This window comes from Ahaetulla prasina, chromosome 4 (genome assembly GCF_028640845.1).
Source record: "Ahaetulla prasina isolate Xishuangbanna chromosome 4, ASM2864084v1, whole genome shotgun sequence".
NCBI lineage: Eukaryota > Metazoa > Chordata > Lepidosauria > Squamata > Colubridae > Ahaetulla > Ahaetulla prasina.
This window is the reverse complement of record NC_080542.1, coordinates 115,444,133-115,465,481: the sequence shown is the minus strand read 5'-3', so window position 1 is coordinate 115,465,481 and position 21,349 is coordinate 115,444,133. Positions and strand designations below refer to the sequence as shown.

Below are 21,349 nucleotides of genomic sequence, written 5' to 3'. Positions count from 1 at the left end.
TTGGAATAATAATTGATCTGTTCCAGAATCCTTTACTCAGCAGATCAAATTTGTTTAGCAATTAGATGCCTATTGCTTCAGTTAATATTTGGAAACTGCAACAATTGAATATGAAAAGATATCTCTAAAATTTGATGAAGAAACTATATGAGAGTAAGGCAAGTTCCTAGAATACATTATGCAAAAAGATTTCTTCCCAAGATGTCATGAGGTTTAAAGATGGGACCTCATTGTTTTGTATGGATGAGTAGGTAGGTGCTCAGGGGCAGCACCATCAGTATCTTATTGGACAAAATCAACTCATTCAATATTCAGAATCTTCAATTTATTAAGAATATATATTTTCAGTTGGGGAGAAGTCATTAGGAATTAGAAATATTTAGCAAATTGCAATTTAAAAAAACTTCATTAAACTAGATATAGCTGGAGTAATGAAAAATAATGCTAAAGAAATTCATTTTCATTCTAAAAATACAGTATGGAATAATAGCACAGAGGAAATCAATATTAGTGCCAAGAATATAATTTATTCTTAATTAACATCTAGTATTAGTAGCTTTCTGATTTAACAATTTCCATATACAAAGCATGGCAGAAAAAGAATTACGCTTAGTTCAAAATTTCCTGCAAAATGACTCCATTAAATTAAAATGCAACATGCTTTAACTTCACTTTTTAGTTTTCTAACAAAACTTTAACATGTATACTGGACATTTTTACAAAGTACAAAAGAATACTTTAACAATATCTAGTTGAAATAATGAATAGCTGAGTGCCTTATAAATGTTTTAATTAACTAATATAAAAATTAGTATTTTACAAATTTGTTGAAAATATCCGAAGTATAAAAAGATACAGTACATATAACAATATGGAAATGATATTATTTGACATTAGAATATTCTCTAGGCATGCATTAGAAACATTCATGTGTCAATGGAGCAGATAAGGAAATGAAATCTTGTATTGGTGTTTGATTTAATTACAAATTAATTGCTTCTGTAAATTTTCTTTCCTCAGGGATACCATTTACCTGGAAATGACAATTTATAAGTGTATTAGATTTCAGAAGTTAATATAGTTTTAAATTATAGGATAATGGTGATGAATCTGGACCAGATTTAATAAGCAACTGATATATTGAACTTGTTCTGCATAAAGTTAAAATAGTAATATTTGGAATGCATACAAATAAAGACAAAAGGACAAAATAAACAAGGATGGAATTTGTAGTTCTTCAGGTGTTTCTGAACTATGGTTCCCAGCACCTCTTATTACTGGTCATGTTGCCTGCAATTGCTGGAAACTAGATTAGTAACACAAGGAGAGCTTAGATTCTTCTTTTATCACTGTTTTTCACCAGGTAGGAAAAAAAAAGCGATACTAAGGTCATACTTGCCTCCAATCTTTGAAATGTTGTCATGCGAAATTCTCCTTTAGTTCCCGAAAGCAGTAATAAAAATAAATAAATTGAATACAGATCTCCTACAGATGAATTCCTGTCATAATTTTCCAGAGGGATGGCCTTGAAAGTTTTTTGCAGCAAAAACTAGAGTGTTGTGGCACCTTGAAGACTGATGAACACTTTACAGCAGCATAGATTTTTGAGTTTAATATCAATTTATCAGTTATATGAAGTATCCAACACTGATGATTACCAAGCCAATTAATTGCCTGAAATGGATTATACTGTGTAAAAGTTTAGCATAAATTACTTTTTAAAATGCTGCTCAATTTCTTCTTCCTAAGTGAATCTTCTATCTAGTTTTTGCCATTTATGAAGCATGTGCAAAATGTTTCACATAAACCTTTACTTGAGCACAGCTAGATTCAGGTAATTTTCCCAAACTGAAATTGAGATGTTTTCCTTCATGCGTAGGATGAAATGGAGCTGTTTTGTTCCAGGGGAAGAGAAATCCCATAAATATAGTTCAGAAGATATGGGGAGGGAGAAAAGGGAAGGCATTCACAAGATCAAGAGAGTGAACAAGCTGATGGAATATTTGCCATATTGGGATATTCGGTGCAGTTGAAAGGAGAGAGGGAGCGTGCTAGTGGGATAGGGGTTGGTGAGACGTTGGCAGCCACTCAAGACGAATTGGTGAGTTGAATGTGACAACTGGGACACACAGAGACAAAAGATGAGGTGATTTGCACCAATATTGCACTTATCTGGATTTTGTTTTGTCCAAATCCTTGAAAACTCAAATGTTCCAGGTTTTGGTTTTGCCAAGTCATACCTGACCTGAAATGGTTCAAATGAACCTCCAGGTTCAAAATAAAAACATTTTTCTTGTGGTCTGCATATGCCAAAACTTAATTTATTTGCCTGTTTGCCTGCCTCCAATTTTTAGACAGAAATTAGAAACAACCAACAGTTCTATGTTAACGTAACTGCATTTAAATGCATTTTGATAAATTTCCCCATCTCTTCTCATTCTGCTCTGTGAATGATGGTCCAAGAACTAATCCAATACTAGATTAAAGGAAAAATAAGACTGCAATAAGTGTACAGTAATAGGGTTCTGCAAAATCTCCCGCATAATTTATTCATGCAATGTGTAGCCCATTTTGGATTCTCTGTTGGTGAACTGAAACATACACTTCTGTTGCAGACAAATCCAGGGCAGGACTGGTTGAATCTGGATGCAGTCCACAATTTTTGAGTGTTCTCTTCTGTTCTAGCTATATAGTTAGATGTTATGCTATCTTTCTTTTGGGTGTTAAACTGTTACATTTTTAATGCTTGTTTGGACAGGAGGAAATAGTTTTGTCTCTATTTGTCCTGGTTTAAGTTGGATGATGAGGTGAACTGGCTGGAGCTTTGGAGAAAAACAATAGGCATTAGAGTGTATGGTACAACAAGGGAGTCTTTCTGGATTTAACCATCCTTAAACAGATCATGACAAAAGGGTGAACTTTGTAGTTCAACCTTTGTAGAAGAATTGCTACAAGGGATATTGACTAGACTAGGCTGGGTTTTTTCTTCAAAGGGGTGATGTTCTCTGGCCAGCAGCAGACCAGGCAGCCCAGGCAGAAAAAAAAAAGTGGATTGTTTTTTCTATCATACTTTGCTTTGGCTGCCCAGAAAGTATGCTACTGCTGTTTCTTGTACAGATTCTTTCATGAAAATTGGACTCTCAAGTTGGTGAATTAATATCCTATGGTTTTCAAATGATAAGCTGATGTAATGTTGAAATTGCATTAAAGATGTGTGTTCATGCATATGTACTACTATTCACAGACAAGACATGAAAACACAAAAAGTACCAGTACTGATTGCTTTGGTTAACCTGCTAACTTAGATGATTCAATGTATGTGCATTCTTAGTTCCACTTGGGGTTGAAATTCTAGAGTCTTTGTATATGTAAGTGCTTTCACCTTCAAAGATATTTTGGAATCTCCACAATCCACAAAATGATATTCTCAGCTAAACTCAACAAGACATCATCAATGTATTCAATTTTTGCTATTACTGTTATTATTGCTGCTGTGAACCCAACCTATATGGTTCCTAGAACTGGGTATTCTACAGATCAGCGTAGAACACACGACTTGTTCTGAATCCCATTATTTTCTAGAAATAGAGCATCCAAAACCATTTTTGTGTTTCATTTAACCAAACTAGGAAGAAACAACTCCTTACAAATTTTGTTTAATCTGAACTACAGTTATATTGAAATGTGTTTGTCATAACTTCTGGCACACAGTATTTTGTATGACTCCATACATTTTCCATTTTGTGTTAATTTCATTCCTTTATAACCTGGCTCATTTATTTTTATTTAAAAAACATAAAAATCACCTTCTGTTTGCTGCTGAGGAATCTGAGTCTGATGAGGCAGGTTCCTATAAATAATAATTTTAAAAACTTTTAATATGCTATTATGTTTGTAAACAATAAATGCCATTGTTCTGCCTTGTTATGTAATTTAGAATTCATAAAAATAAGAATGTAAAATGAGTGCATTTATTTTCACTGCAAGGTGGTTACAGTAGCAGTTTTCCTTTATATGGCAAAAAATAAATGATATTACGTGTAAAAGAACATTAAATACGTATTTCAGAAAATAACCTGATCGTAATCCTCCAAACAGAAAAGATATTGTACAATTATTTGCTAATTGGGATTTATAAAAATGACATTTTGAGTCATTTTGGATATAATACCTGCTTTTATAAAGCAAAAATAAAGTTCTTTCAAAAGTGAGGAAGTCTTATGCTCTTGTGATCATTCTGCTGTCCTTTGCATTTCTTTTGGTCTATTATTTGCATATCATTTTTCTCTTTATCAACATATCAATATTTGCCAGCTGCCAAGATATATATGCCAAATAACCCTATATCTTATGTATTTGTATTTGTATTTGTATTTTAAAGGCAATTTCTCCCAAATTTTTAGTTTTTATGATGCCAGAATTTTCTACAAACAGAAATTGTAAAATACTATCACCCATCTCCCATTAAAACTAGGATCAACTGCCCTCTAGCTATTCAAGATAAGGGTCATTCTACTTGTAGGCAATAAGTAACTTTAATTTTACAAAATACCTATAGCTATCTGTTGAAGAAGACTTCTTAAAATCCCTTAGGCAGTCAAGAAAACACACAAATGGGTCAACAAACAATTCACCCTAATTTTTCATTCAAGGACCAGACTATCCTACTTCAGATACATTATGTGATGACCTAGCACTCTGCAGAAGGATCTAATGCTGCAAAGGTGGACAAAAAAGACAAGAAAAAGATGACCAGGTGCAAGGTGGATAGTCTTAGTTACAGTAACATTGAATGCACGCTTGGAAATCTTGAATGATGGTGTTAGGGACAGTTCATCATAGAGAAAACTTATTAGATTCTTAGGAATCTACACCAACTTAATAAATAAATCATCTAAGCTTATTAATTTATAATTTTAAGAAATGTTTTGTTTCTGGACTTCTGCTAAAAAATCACTAGATGGAATTTATTATCACAAAATGGGACATATTTATATTTAATATTGCCGCTATTGCCTCTCAATAAACCTAACCTTTAGATCTATAAATGCCAAAAATGACCTGCTAAAGCTGGTTCTATGAAGCACACAATGGACAATTCTTGATATATCATTCAAGGTTCTGAAATATCTGAAACCTTTGGAGCAACTTATGCTTAATATGCTACATATAAAATTTTAATGAGCATAATTAAAGCTGCTCTTCCCAGAATATCTTTCCACTAAATCATATTTCATTTTCCATCTTGTACTCATTTTGATCATTGTCCCCCATTACTAACATGCATGATTGTTGTGCAGCAGTGGTGGTGCTACCGCAAATCAAAGAATAAATCACACTTGTTTTAAGACATTAACTAGTCAGACATCATATACCATAGATATGCTATCTAAGCTCAAACTGCCCAAGGAGCTGCTGATTCAGTTCTACAGAAGAATTATTGAGTCTGTCATTTGCACCTCTATAACTGTCTGGTTCGATTCTGCAACCCAACAAGAAAGACACAGACTTCAGAGGATAATTAGAACTGCAGAAAAAATAATTGCTACCAACCTGCCTTCCATTGAGGACCTGTATACTGCACGAATCAAGAAGAGGGCCTTCCGGTTTGGCTCCGCTTCGTGCAGAAAGCAGCTATGATTTAGCTGCTAACTCCCTAGTCTGTAAAGCTGTTAGGACATCATAAATCTGAGTCCAACAGCTTGGATTCTTTCCTTCGGGCGAAGGAGGAAAGTTGAGCAATTAGGTTCGAGGTTGAGATGCCCTAATAAGCTTTTAAAGCTGGTGGGAAGTTCTCCTTCTATAACCTGATGAGCTCCTGGCTAGGAGAGGCATTTGCCTTCATGGCGAACAAACGAAGCGTCCAATCTCCACGACAGGAATTGATTTAATGATGGATTGGAACGTGGATGGAGCAAAAACTGGAGTTCTAACACCTGTTTGTAAGAAGATTGTGAAACCCTGAGGATTTATTGGCTGTGAAGATAGGAGAGAAGAAAGCAAATGGCGGTTTTGTGGAATGTGTGCTCTGAAAACGAAAGTAGAAATGCTTACTAACAGCTAGTGTTGAAATAGAAGAAAGAAGATACATAGAAATATACTGACTAAACGGAAGATATGAGAATTTTATGATTTATATTTTTTTTTTCTTTTTTGGGGGGACTGACTAATTGGAAGAAATGAGAATCTTATGATTTATATTTTTTCATCTTCCTTGGGACTATAGTGATTTAGAAGATAGGTTTTTTTTTAAATTTCCTTTTAAAATTTTTTGTCTTTCTCTTTTTTGGTCTATTATTAAGCTATTCCTTTTTTTTTTAAATGGCTTTTAAGCAAATAGTGCCAAAAGTTATTAAAAACTTTGAAATTTCAGCTGAAATTTCTTCAGCTCAGATTCAAAAATTAAAAGAAGAAATCAAAAAGGAAATAAGAAATTTTTTACAGGATTTTTTGGAGAGTCATTTTTTAGAAATAGATCAAAAATTTGATGAAATAGAGAAAGAGATGTTGGATTTTAAGGAAGTGGTGGAAGAGCAGAAGAGGGAAATGAAAATGGTAAAGGATGCAATTGCGCAAATATTAAGTTCTTGTATTCAGATGCAGGATGATCTTGCAGAATTTAATAAAGCTAATTTAGAGCTGCAAAGGAAAATAGAAGATATTCAAAAAAATCAAAACAATTGGAACTTAGATAATAAGATGGAAGATTTAAAGGCAAAGGTAGATAGGGCAGATGAAGAAAGAGTAATATTACAATATAGCTTAATGGAATATGCTATAAGGGTGAGGGGGTTGAAACAAAACAGGAAGGAAAATTTAAAGGAGATTTTTACGCAAGCCTTTGCACAGATAAAGGGTGTGGAGCCAGAAGATTTTGAGATTAATATTGAAAGAATTTATCGTGTTAATTCTTGGTGGGCAAGACAAAATAGAGTACCTAGGGATGTGGTTATTTATTTTACAACTAAAAAGGTTAGATATGAAATTTTGCAAGCCTTTTATAAAAATAAATTTCAGATATTGGGACAAGATATAAAAATGATGAAGGAAATTCCTCCTAAAATGTTAAGAAGCAGAAGAGAATTTGTTTTTTTGGTGGATGAGCTTAAGAAATATCAGATACATTTTAGATGGGAAGTCCCAATGGGTTTGTCACTGAATTTTAGAGGTAGAAAGTATTTTCTTAATTCAGTTATGAAAGCGAGACATTTTTATATTAATGTTTTAAAGAGTGGGAATCCTTTGTTGTTAGATGCTAAGTTAACTGGTTTGGAAATGATGGAAAATAGAATGGGAGAGGGGAGGAATGTTTAAGATGTGAATAGGATGATTATGGTTAATTTTTGGAATTGATTTGTTTAGGATATAAATTATAGGACTTGTGTTATTTGTTATTTGTATGGTATAAATCTATCGGATGATATTACTCAATTGTGAAGGTTGGAAAGTGAAATTTATGAATTTAGATAATGTGGATGTAATGATTTTAACTGTTCACTGTTATATTGTGGATGTAGTTTAAATGATTATTTGCTTGATATTTGATTGATGGAGTAGTATTGGAAGATTGAATATTAAATTTTATGACAATTGAAGAAATATATAAGTGATGAAAAACCTGAATTTGAGAAGCTGGATTGTAATTTAAGAAATGGACTTATGATGGACCGTAAGAAGAATGGACATTAAATGTTATGGCAATTGAAGAAATATATAAGTGACAAAAATTTGAGTTCGAGAAGATGGACTGTAATTTGAGAAACAGACTTATGAAATTTGAAGGAATATACAAGTGGGGAAAGGGGGAAAAAAAATTGAATTCGAGAAGATGGATTAATTTTTTTTTTAAAATGGACTGTAAGAAGAAGTAATACGTGAAGTTGGTATTGTTTCTTTTCTTTTTTTTATTATTCTTTCCTATCTTCTTATTTTTATTGTGTGGGGATTCATAGTTTTAAATTTTCTCTAAGGTGGGAAGGTATGTTTATTTTGTATACTCTAGCTTGTGATTGGTGGTTATAATACCCGGTATTTGCTCTGGGAAGTCCGGGGGGGGGGAAGGGGGAGGAGGGGGGGAAGGGGGGGAAAATGAATTAACAAGTGATGCATGGACTGATTATTAATGTACAGTATTCTTAGAAGATATGAATTAAAAAAAATTAAAATGATATTGGGGATGCTCGACTGCCATTTCAAGAAAAGGAGAGAGGAGTAGAAGGAGGGAAGAAAGTAGATAGGAAAGTGCTGAGAAGGAGGAGGGGAATAAGAGGGTGAGATAGGGTGGAAGAAGGGAGGAGTGGAGAAGGAGGAGAGGAAGTAGTAAAGTGAAGGGGATGAAGGATAAGGGAAAGTTATAGAGGGTAGAGAGGGAAGTTGTGTAGCAAGGAAGTGGCAGTTGGGCAGGCCTGAATTAGTAATAAATAAAAATTAATGATTAATGATAGATAATAGATTGTACATAAATATGATGTTGAAAAATGGAATAAAAATTATTTACATAAAAAAAATAAAATAAAAAATAAAAAAAAAAAGAAAGACACAGACTTCAGAGGATAATTAGAACTGCAGAAAAAATAATTGCTACCAACCTGCCTTCCATTGAGGACCTGTATACTGCACGAATCAAGAAGAGGGCCGTGAAAATATTTACAGATCCCTCACATCCAGGACATAAACTGTTTCAACTCCTACCCTCAAAATGACGCTATAGAGCACTGCACAACAGAACAACTAGACACAAGAACAGTTTTTTCCTGAAGGCCATCACTCTGCTAAACAAATAATTCCCTCAACACTGTCAAACTATTTACTAAATCTGCACTACTATTAATCTTCTCATAGTTCCCATCACCAATCTCTTTCCACTTATGACTGTATGACTGTAACTTTGTTGCTGGCAATCCTTATGATTTATATTGATATATTGACCATCAATTGTGTTGTAAATGTTGTACCTTGATGAAGGTATCTTTTCTTTTATGTACACTGACAGCATATGCACCAAGACAAATTCCTTGTGTATCCAATCACACTTGGCCAATAAAAATTCTATTCTATTCTATTCTATTACTGATGGGAGCTATGATTTACCTGAATATGATAGGAAAATCTAAGATACAGTGGTGGGATTCACCTGGTTCTGTCCAGTTCGGGCAAACCAGTAGTGGTGACTGCGGAGGGTAGTAATGCGCAACTACTACGCATGCGCAGAGGCGTAGCGCGCGAGTGTAACGAGCACATGAGTGGGTGCACTCACATTTGCGAACCTGTAGGGAAGGTAAGTGAATTCCACCTCTGCTAAAATACCATAGGGCAATATTAGGAAAATCTGGAAAAGAGCGTATATATATTCTTTAATCCTTTTCTCATCCCTGGAAGTATCTCTGAGAGACATATTCAGTTCTTCAGCTATAAACAATGTCTTAAAGTAGGAACTCCTGAACCTCTTCCCCGTTATGTCATAGATGGCCCAACATCTGAAGTCATCTGGTCTATGGTCCTAAAAAGTAACATACTAATTCAGCCCATTACACAGAGAGAGACAGCTTGTTGCTCTTTGGGGAGCCATTCTTCATTTGCTTCAGCAGGGGCAGAGCAATAACTATCCCATGTTGTCTGAGGCCCTATTAACTGAGTAACAATGTTAATTGTTAACATTGTAATAATTTTCTTTAAAAACTCTGTAAGTTAGTGTTTCAGAAACAAACAAACAAATTACAAGAATGGGTTTTACATACAAAGCCGAAGTTATTCTACAAGTGGCTTTCCCATCTTCTGCACATTCTAGAAGAGCTGGAAATAAAATTCAGAGACCTCAGACATTCTAAGAATGTAGTTTCTACACCTGTAGGACCACAACTAGGCTGAAGATTTTGTCCAATCAAGTAATATTGTAATAATAGTTTTGTAGTAAAAAAGGTTAGCTGAGTCTATCAAAATTTAATTAAAATACCTCACTTCAAGCAATCTGTATTGATACTTACTGTTGTGTTTGCATCAGCGGCATGCTAGTATTGTCATAATTGTCTGGGTGAACAGGTGGTACAATCTCACCAGTGACTGGGTGAAAAACAGGAAGTGTCGACAGTGGCCATGCTATCTCTCTGTTTTTTGCCATCTCCCTGAGTTCTTTTGTGGATTTCTGAATTGCACTGTGATGGACCAGCTGAATACTAGGTAAAAAGGAAACAGTTTTTTTAAATAGACCTTATCATAACGAGTGCTGCAAAAAAATAATTTCAAAAAAATTATTGTCAAATAAATTCAAAAGATATGATCCATTACTGAATTACTGAATGTTATTTTTGTGGCAAAGAAATTTTACATAGGCATACACGTGCACACACACACACACAGGAAATCATGACAATTGTGTCACGATTTCATAGCTATTTCCTCATGAAAACAAGGAAAAAGATCACAGGCGGGCAAAAATCCAGTGGAAACTTCCAACTTCCTGTCGGCTTTCTCACTGAGCTTCCTTGGGAACTTATCAATTGAGATTGGAAATCTTGGTTCCTTTTCTCTCCCACCATCTTTCTCCCTATTCCTTGTTTCCTTTTTCCCTCTTTTCCTTCTTTCCATCTACTTTTTCTTCTCTGCAGGCAGGTAAGGGGCTGCTGCCATATGGGGAAGGGACAGAAGAGTGTGCGGCGGGGGGAGAATATGCAAACAAAGAGGGGTTGAGGATTGAGGATGCACAATTTCTTCATTGACTTTCTTCTACATGCGTCCCACAAGTAAAGTGCTAGGAAAGATGGCAGGGAATGTTGACAATCACACCAGTTTCTTCTGGGTTTCACATGGACTTATGGGAAACTGCCAGAGAACAATGAAAATGGGGCTCCCATGACTATAACTGACAGTGGAATGTGGTAGCCCTGAATAGCAGCAATGCAGCAGCACTGACGCAGCAACAAAATTCCTGAATTTTATTCCTTTGGGAGTAATAGGTCCTTGCATTCTGGAAGTTAGCCCATTTGAAGTAGCCTTGCAGGCAAAGTTTTGCCCAATGATGCAGTGTTTTAGGGAGAGTTACAAACTATCGAATAGACACTATCGTTTTAATAGTATATAGATATATACACCCATTGAGATAGTCCTCATTTAGCAATTGTGCTTCAGTCATTAAGTGAAACAACTACTAAGTGAAACTGTGCTTATGATCTTACTTCAGGTTTCTTTTGTTTTATAGACCTGTGAAGGCTGCAAATGCAAGGATTGCTTGTAGAGTTACTTGAAAACTGTCATAACTGAACGGTTGCTAAATAGGATACTCACTAAATAAGGACTACCTTATACCAAAATAATATTCAGTAATTTTTGATATGCCTCATACAACATAGATAGATAGAGGGATAGATAGATAGATAGACAGACAGACAGATAGATAGATACAAGAAAGAAAGAAAGAAAGAAAGAAAGAAAGAAAGAAAGAAAGAAAGAACCCGCAAAATTTTATTCAGCACATTAAATCTATTCTGTTCCTCACTAGGAATTAAAAGATGATCAAAAGTCAGTGCATTGAGATACATTTTTCCTACACTTGCAAAGAGCAGGATTTTTCATAATGAGATAACAATATATAGAGCAGGGGGATTATCTCTTTAGATCATCATGGTTAATATCTCCCTCTTCCAAAACCAGCTGAAATTTGTTTCAGGGAAGAAATTTCCACTGATACCTAAGGCAGCTTTTCTTAGGGTCAAAACACTGGAAAATTAATGGAATGTAGAGCTGCCATAAACATACACAGCTATTATTTAGAACAGTGAATCTATTAAAATTCAATTTACATTGCTTCTAGTTTGACTTTACTTTTACTTAATTCTATGAAAAACTTTATAGTTTCAATATAATCTACATGTTTGTTTAGCCTATTTGTGCTATATAACTACCATTATAAAACTGTAGCCCTTCATACATTACTGAATTAAAAATTTCCATCATCCACAGCCAGCATTGCTAACACTAGGGAGTGCTGGGAGATGTATTTAGCAACACTGAGAGGGTAACAAATCCTCTTATTGTTTTAGATGGATGAGCAATCCATATCCTTTCAGATGTTGTTGTAAGAGGCTCCCGGATTGAACTGTCTTGCTTGAGTTCCAGAAATTCATAATTTGGCAACACTATGGAGAGTCAAAATTTTCTCCTTCTGCTATTAAATATCAGAAATCTATTTCTCTGAAGGAATGCTGTACAATCAAGCTTATATTACTGCTTTCAATTTTATAATTATTCGGTTTCTTATTCAGAAAAGGAACATTCTGAACTTAAGGTACTCCTTTCACAAATCAGAATTTTAATCTTTTAATTATCCTATGAACATTTATTAAAAGGAGATTCTTTTCAGATAGGATAGGATTATAGTCCCAGAATTCTCAGTTGACAAGAGGATGCTCACTAGGAATTTTGGAATTATAGTTCAGCAGATATGTAAGGCACCAGATTGTTGAAGAACCATCTTTAGATATGGATTTAGTCCTTTAAAAATCCAGAAATACAAATTTTGGTTTAAATCTATTTTATTATTAATGTTAGCCCTTTTTATTTTTGCCCTATTCAACTCCTTATAAGTGTATTTTTTTTCCAAAGCAGCTAACTTGGCAATGAAGGACAAGATAATGAGGATGAAAATGGTATACATGTATATGAAGCAGGAAAAGCTCCTAGGAAATGCTTAAATTAAAAGATGGGAGAAAATAACAGGAAAGAAGAAGACACTTACTCTGGTGTTTGCATGTTTCTCTTTTCCCTAAAAATAAAACAAAAGTTATGAATTAAATAATAGCATTGATATTTGGAACATTAAATCTAAGTGCTGATGGAAACAGGGAATGATATGGAAATGCTGGCTTTTATTACAACAGGATCGTGATCCAAAAAAGCCATAAAAGAGCCAGAAATTGGCATGGCCCCCAAAGGGCTGCCCCAGCAGCCACCAGCCAAGTTGTCCTCAAACAGAAGGTTGTTTTCGGTTGTGGGACCTTCACAGAACACTTTAGCTAGGTCTGCTTCTGTGAGCTTCTGCCTTCATACAAGAAGTCTGAATCATAACCTGGGGTTCATGTCCTTCAGGAGCATTTACCACAACTTTATGATAAGGCATGGGTGAAGGCATAGAAAGAAATGAAAAAGAGGAATAACACAGATATAAACACATGAATATGCAGGACAGATGATGGACTCAAAGGTCTCCAGAACATGTGCATGTAACATGGACTATGTTTGTTTCCTTATGACTGTAATAAAAAATGGATTTGATGATATGTTGCTTGCTGCTTTTTAGTAATGCTTTCTTTGCTTTTTATTGTCCTAAAATTCAGTTCACAATCTCAAGAAAGTTTATTTTAATTATTAGAAAGACATTTTTCCTACTTTTAATTCCAAATGAGACGAGTTAACTTTCTTTTTTTTAAGAAGGATTCCTTGTTTTGCAGTTTCTTAACAAATTAAGAATGCTAGCTTGAAAGATAATGGTAGAAATTTCATTTTAGTGCATGTTTTAGAAAATATGAAGCACTGTTTTTATGAACTGAATTAAGTTGAACCTAACAATCTTTTTGCGTGTGTAGAACTTTACAAAAATGCACAGTCACATATTAATGCTTCAAAGTACTCACACTCCTTCCCGCCGGCAGCACATAATATAAGCAAGTATTAGAAAAAGCACCAGGGCAACTGCAGAGGGAACTGCCAAAGTAATGAGGAAGTCTGAATAATAATCTCTGCTTTTCAGATTCTCAGAAGGTGGCTTATATTCGCCACCATCTGGTAATATGCCTTCTCCACGGATCACTTCTTGATAAGTAGAAATTTGCTGTGTTTTATCAACCTGATACCAAAAGTACAAAAACATTTTTAGACTTCTTTAGAAAAACATGCAGACAATAGCTTAACAAATACATACATTTGCTTATTACAAAATCTTAATATCTCAACTTTAATAATGTAGCGGCCACAATAAAATACTGTAATCTATGCAATTACTTTAATATACAGCATAAGATCTATTGAAAATATTACAGGAAATCAGTTTACTGAACCAGTTTTCTTGTAAATACTTTTCATGAGACTCAAATACCAGAGATTTGTACAAGAAAATGAAATACTCTATAGAACTCACAGTTTGATTCAACAGCACAAAAATAATTTTATTGGAGTCAAAACTACAAAAATGTTTGGAAGTGCTTGCATGAAACATATACACACAAGGTATCAGGACACATTTTCTTCTGTTCTCTTTTCCTTGTGGCTCAGATAGTAGAAGTGAACAAGATTTGGTTTCAGTAGTGGGTTCCACTTACCTTCGCTATTAGTTTGAAACTGTGAGGGCGCACATGCACACACTCACTTTGCTTCTGCACATGTGCAGAACCTTCTGCGCATGCACAGAGTCTGTGATTACATCCAGGCGGGTGGGCGGAGCCTCCCACCGCCACCATTATCGGTTCACCTGAACCGGGGCAAACCGGTAGAAACCCACCACTGGTTTCAATGTATTTAGATTTATTCTATTTCTTAGATTTATCTCCTGCAGTGTTTTTTAATTGTTTTTTTTGTTCGGGAGCATTAGGCAACAAATATATAGCCCACTCCTCTTATTTTTCTCCATGTCAATCCTATGAATTAAGAGAGGCTGACAAAGAATGACTGGCCCCGAGATGGACTTACATCTAGTGTCTCTAATGCCAACCCACCACCTTCATCTCCGAACAGCACTGATTATTCTGTTTAGATTTCTGGACTGTATAGCCTGATTCACCCTTACATTTAAATTATAGTGTAGTTTAATAATAATAATAATAATAATAATAATAATAATAATAATAATAATAATAATAATAATAATAATAATAATAATAATAATAATAATATCAGAGTTGGAAGGGATCTTGGAGGTCTTCTAGTCCAACCCCTTGCCAAAGCAGGAAACCCTACACCATTTCAGACAAATGGCTATTCAACATTTTCTTAAAAATTTCCAGTGTTGGAGCATTTAAAACTTCTGCAGCCAAGTCGTTCCATTTATTAATTGTTCTAACTGTCAGGAAACTTCTCCTTAGTTCTAGGTTGCTTCTCTCCTTGATTAGTTTCATCCATTGCTTCTTGTTCTACCCTCAGGTGCATTGGAGAATAGTTTGACTCCCTCTTCTTTGTGGCAACCCCTGAGATATTGGAACACTGCTATCATGTCCCCCTAGTTCTTCTTTTCATTAAACTAGGCATACCGAGTTCCAGCAACTGTTCTTCATAAGTTTTAGCCTCCAGTCCCCTAATCATTTTTGTTGCTCTCCTCTGCACTCTTTCTAGAGTCTCAACATCCTTTTTACATTGTGGCGACCAAAACTGAATGCAATATTCCAAGTGTGGCCTTACCAAGGCATTATAAAGTGGTATTAACACTTCACATGATCTTGATTCTATCCCTCTGTTTATGCAGTCCAGAACTGTGTTGGCTTTTTTGGCAGCTGCTGCAAACTGCTGGCTCATATCTAAATGGTTGTCCACTAGGACTCCAAGATCCCTCTCACAGTTACTACTATTGAGCAAGGTACCACATATCCGGTACCTGTGCATTTTGTTTTTTTGGCCTAAATATAGAACCTTACTTTTTTCACTGTTGAAAAATAACTGTTGTTATTCATTTTGTTAGATAGTTTTATTCATTTTATTTTATTCATTTTATTCATTTTGTTAGATAGTGCCCAATGTTCAAGTCTGTCAAGATCTTTCTGCATCTTGAGCCTATCTTCTGGAGTGCTGGCTATTCCTGCCAGCTTGGTGTCATCTGCAAATTTGATGAGTTCCCCATCTATTCCCTCGTCCACGTCATTGATGAAGATGTTGAAGAGTACTGGGCCTAAAACAGAGCCTTGGGGTACTTCACTGCATACTTCCCTCCATGTGGATGTAGTTCCATTGAGGACTACACATTGAGTGCAGTTGATCAGCCAGTTATTAATCCATCTGGTGGTGGTGCTGTCTAACCCACATTTTTCTACTTTATCTAGTAGTAGGTTATGATCTACTTTATCAAATGCTTTACTGAAGTCCAAGTAAATTATATCGACAGCATTCCTCTGGTCCACTAATTTTGTCACTTTGTCAAAGAATGCAATAAGATTAGTCTGGCATGATCTGTTTTTGAGAAACCCATGTTGGCTTTTGGTTTGTTTTTATCTTGATGTACAAATAAGGATATAATGACTTGTTGAATATATTATGATTTATAAAAAATCTTAACATTATGCGTGGTCACTCCCTATACTTCCTGAGCCAGGAAGTGTAATTTAAAAGCATGCTAGTCAATTGTTAGATAGTCTACTGCAACAACAAACCTATTCCAGACTTACAAATACAATGGCTTTTGCTAAACTTTGCCTATACTACATGAAACAATTGCCTTTGATTGAGGGATAGAATCAAGATCCAAAGAAGCATCAGTACCACTATGGCCTTGCCATACTTGGAATATTGCATCAGTTTTGGTCATCACAATATAAGAAGATGCTGAAACTCTAGAAAGAGGGTAAAGAGCAATCAAAGATGATTAGGGGACTGGACGCTAATACATATGACTGGGCACTATCTAACAAAATGGTTGCAGGAACTGGATATGTCTAGTTTAATGAAAAGAAGGACTAGGGGTGACATGATAGCAGTCTTTCAATATCAAAGGGGCTGCCACTAAGAAGGTAATCTATTCTCCAAAATGCCTGAAGGCAAGATAAGAATTTTACAGAAACTGACCAAGGAGAGATTCATCCTAGAAATAAGGAGCAATTGACAGTCAGAAAAATTACTCAGTGGAGCTTGCCTTCTATCACTGCAGCTTTTAAAGAACAGATTGGACAACCACTTGTCTGAAATGGAATAGAGTCTCCTGCTAGACAAGTGGGTTAGATTAGAAAACCTCCAAGAGCCCTTCCAACTTTTATTCTTATTTTATTCTGTTATTCTGATTTGGCTCCTCTACCTACAGATGGATGCAAAGGCAGAACTGCTAGGCTTCCTTTCCCAACATCCCTTGAAAACATCTGTAACATCCTTTGATGATCCGATCATTCCACCAAATCCCTTGAGGATCCAAACACACTTCCTAGAAAGCTGAGCTTAGCCCTTCAAAATAAGAAGATTGTAAAAAAAGCTCTTGTAGACTCTCAGCAGTTTTATTAAGGTCCCATGTAGCTGATGAAACAGAATGTTCCAGTAGCAATAGCAATAGCATTTAAGACTTATATACCGCTTCACAGTGCTTTCCAGCCCTCTCTAAGCAGTTTACAGAGTCAGCATATTGCCCCCAACTATCTAGGTCCTCATTTTACCAATCTCAGAAGGATGGAAGGCTGAGTCAACTCAGGACAACCATGTTGGGAGTAGAGCTGGAGTCTTTTAAAGGTGGCTTTGCAGGGGTTTAGACATTATAATTTCTTATATACCAATAATTGGTTTACAGCCATTAAAATTGCATGCAATGGCAGCACTGTTTCAATTTAAAAGGTGTTAATTCCTTTTGACCAATGTGTATATTTCACAATCACAGATAAAATGTTAATTGGATATACAGGTAGTCCTCAACCTAACAATCATTCATTTGTGACCATTCAAAGTTACAATGGTGGTGGGGAAAAAAGGGCTTATGACCAGTCCTCAGACTTATGACTGTTGCAGCATCCTCATGGACTATATGATCAAAATTTGAGCACTTGGCAACCAGCATTTACGAGAGTTGCAGGTCACAAGGTCACATGCTCATCATTTGTAACCTTCCCAGTTAGTTTCTGACAAGCAATTCAGTGGAGGAAGCTGGATTCGCTTAATAACTACCTGATTCATTGAAAAACTGCAGTGATTTGTTTAACAATCATGGCAAAAAAAGATCATAAAATTGTGCACAACTTATTTAACAACTATCTTCTTTGGCAAAAACAATTCTGGTCCCATTTGTGGTCATAAGTCAAAGACTTTCTATAATAAAGCCTTATATTAGACCCAGGGGTGAAATGCTACTGGTTCGCTCCAGTTCAGGCGAACTGGTAGCTGCGGCAGCACATGGTTCGGCGAACCAGTAGCAGTGGCAGCACGAGGCTCTGCCCCCCCCAGCTGGACATCGTTACTTCCTGGTTTTAACCAGAAAGTAACCTGTTTTTGACCTCTGCGCATGCGCAGAAGGCTTTGCACATACGCAGGTTTAAAATTGGACATGATGATGGTGTGTGCACAAGCTGAGCAAGAGCGCCACATGGCGCACACACTTTTGAACCGGTAGGGAAGGAAAGTAGATTTCATCCCTGATTAGACCAAGTTCAAACTTTTATCCAAAATTCTTGAACATAGCTGATTTTGGCTGATCTCCAAAACCTTATCAGTACTGAATCTGGTTCAGTATTTGCGAAAAAGACAACCAGGAAATCTGTAAGACTTTAAACAAATTAGGAAGGAAAAAAACTCCAGCAAGCAATGGTAAGCCTCTTCCATATTGCTTCTAAGAAAACCTAACGCCAACGAAATTATTGGAATCAGTCTCAATTTATGGATGTCTATGTACTGTATTTAACTTTTAAAATCTGTTGTGCCAACAAAGTATCTTGTATCTCCTTTAACCAATTGGAAACTACATCACAAATCCTGCTAAAAGTGCTATTAGCTTTAATTTTCTCATTCTAAAAAAGCAAAGGCTATTCTTTAAATAAAAACACTTATTTGTAAATAAGTGTAAGGACATAAATAGCAGTTTAATGCCAACTCACACCATTAGCCTAATTATTGTATTATCTATTCCATTAATTCCTATCTATGTTTTAATGACAATTGTTAGAATCCCTGATAGAACAAGCTAAAAGAGGCTGGGTGATCCTGACCAATAATATTATATCTGTACTGGAGGTGCTAGGAAAGAATTTTAATTTTTTTAAAAAAAAAGAAAATTACTCATTCTACATTCATGTGTCTATTTACAATTATTTGTCGCTGATTGCTTTCAAGTACTGTGCATCGAAGCCTTTATTATCCAAATTTAAAATCTGTTTTACTTCTATTAGAGATTCTCAGTGATCCAGGTGATGGTTGTCCCAAAGAGACAACCATGACCTGGGTGACTGAGAATCTCTACAGACATTAAAACTGCAAGTGACAGAAATTATGCCCATCCCATGAAATTAACAACAGAATAGTTTAAACATTGAGCAGCTATGTTTTCTAAAATACCTCCATTCAATAACTCACCAAAGAAATTTTACACCAATCTATGTGAAACTGAGTACGAAACTTTTTATCACAAGTTATTATAGGTTCCATTTCTTGACTGCATCTCAGCTGATTTTGTGGATTTTCTACTTCCCGTAAGCAGGAGGAAAATGTAACATCTGCACCAACCATAACATAGACACTGCAAAAAAGAAAAAAAATGGAAACAGTTTTAGGATGGTCACTGTCAATTTTTTAAATTAATCATTTGTTTTGTTTCCCCTCTGTGAATGAAAACAGGTTCCAGTTTTAGCATTTTCACCGCTGTTATCTAATTCGAGTTATTTATACAAGAGTAATAATAGTAGCATAAGAATGTAGTTTTATAGAATCCAAGCACGTACAATATGTAAACTAAATAATAACATGCTTTGCAAAATACTTGGCAGCAAATATAGATTTTCCTAAGGTATTAAAGAAGAGATTGGACCACCATTTGTCTGGAATAGTATAGGGTTTCCTGTCTGAGAAGATGGTTGGACTAGAACAGCAGTCACCAACTGGTGGTCCACAGACCACTGTTGATCCGCAAGGAAATTTTGGTGGTCCATGGAGAAATCTTCAGATTTTTGCCGGTGCACCCTGGTGGAGGAGCTGCTCCAGGATAACCAATGGGCCAGTCTGTGAGTGTGACTACTACAGCTCTGGAATATGGGACCGGCTGTGGCAGGGCTGGAAATCTCTGCCCTGGGGTGGCACGGAACGCAACCCTCTCCGTCCAGAATGAAATAATGGTGCTGTTGCCACTGAGGGGAGGGGGCGGTGCAAGCAGGCCGAAGCAGCAATTACAATGGCTGAAAGCTGCGGGAGCGAAGCACTACTTGCACTTGCACGGCATCAGCATTCCGCCTCGGTATATTTGCGTCAGCCATTGGCGCAAAGCAGCCCTCTCTCCTGCCGCTTGGGACTCAGAGCAGTAAATGGTCTGGGGAACAGCTGGATTTTGCTATCCATTGCGGATGCCAGATCAGCTCTCTGCAAGCTCTCATCTCTCGAGGAGCCCAACCAAAGTTTCCCACGCCGCTTCAGCGAATTCTCCTCGAGAGATAAGAGCTTGCAGAGGGCCGATCTTGCATCTGCAATAGAGGGCAAAATCCAGCTGCTCCCCGGACCAGACGCCGTTGACCACTCCGAGTCCCAAGCGGCAGGAGACGAGGGCTGCTTGGTGCCACCAGCTAGCGCAAATATACCGAGGCGGAATGCTGATGTCACACAAATCCTGAAACCGCACTACAGCAGAGAGAAGAAGCCAGATTTCACTCTCCATTGCGGACACCAGTTCGGTCCCATGCAAGCTCTCATCTTTCGAGGAGCGCTCACTGAAGCGGCGCGAGAAACTTTGACCAGGCTCCTCAAGAGACAAGAGCTTGCAGGGGGCCGACCTGACATCTGCAATGGACAGCAAAGTCCGGCTGCTACCTGGACCAGTCACCATTTACCACTCCAAATCCCAAGCGGCAGGGCTGGCGCAAATATACCGAGGCGGAATGTTGATGCCATGCAAGTTCAAGTAGTGCTTCGCTCCCGCATTTCTTCTGGTCCTTGTTGATGCTCCGTGCACCTCGGTCTCTAGAGATGCTTGACCTCCTCTCAGCCCCAAGACACTGGCTGGCCTATGAGATGAGAGAAAGAGAATGAGAGAGAGAGAGAGAGAATCAGAGAGAGAATAAAAGAGAAAGAATGAGACAGAGACAGAGACAGACAGAAAGAATGAGAGAGAGAGAGAGAGAGAGAGAGAGAGAGAGAGAGAGAGAGAGAGAGAATGAAAGAGAAAGAGACAGAATGAAAGAGAGAATGAGGAAGAGACAGAATGAAAGAGAATGAGAATGAGAGAGAGAAAGAATGAGAATCAGAATGAGAGAGAATGAGACAGAGAAAGAGACAGAATGAGAGAGAAAGAATGAGAGAGACAGAATGAAAGATAATCAGAGAGAGAGAGTGGGGGAGAGAGAGAGAAAGTGAGATGAGAGAAAGAATGAGAGAGTATGAGTGGAAGAGAGAGAGAGAATGAGAGAGAAAGAGTGGGAGAGAGAGGGAAGAGAGAGAGAGAGAAAGAGGGGGGGAGAGAGAGAGAGAGAGAGAAAGAGAGAGGAGGGAG

The 21,349-nt window shown here is 36.6% G+C and overlaps 1 protein-coding gene across 6 annotated transcripts in view; it reads right to left on the bottom strand.

The window, feature by feature from the left end:
* Positions 1–310: 310 nt before the first annotated feature.
* The window catches only part of SGCE (sarcoglycan epsilon), a 52,496-nt gene continuing 31,457 nt past the window's right edge, over positions 311–21,349 (bottom strand). For 4 of the 6 annotated variants that reach the window (XM_058180096.1, XM_058180094.1, XM_058180099.1 and 1 more), the window contains 6 exons: positions 19,231–19,393; positions 13,626–13,837; positions 12,731–12,757; positions 9,984–10,172; positions 3,807–3,850; positions 311–1,033 (listed from right to left, as the gene is read on the bottom strand). In XM_058180096.1, coding sequence (XP_058036079.1) covers positions 1,017–1,033; positions 3,807–3,850; positions 9,984–10,172; positions 12,731–12,757; positions 13,626–13,837; positions 19,231–19,393 — 652 coding nt within the window. In that variant the 3' untranslated portion in view covers positions 311–1,016. Of the gene's footprint in view, positions 1,034–1,399; positions 1,435–3,806; positions 3,851–9,983; positions 10,173–12,730; positions 12,758–13,625; positions 13,838–19,230; positions 19,394–21,349 lie in introns of all 6 variants that reach the window. The other 2 variants (XM_058180100.1, XM_058180095.1) reach the window with 2 other exon arrangements.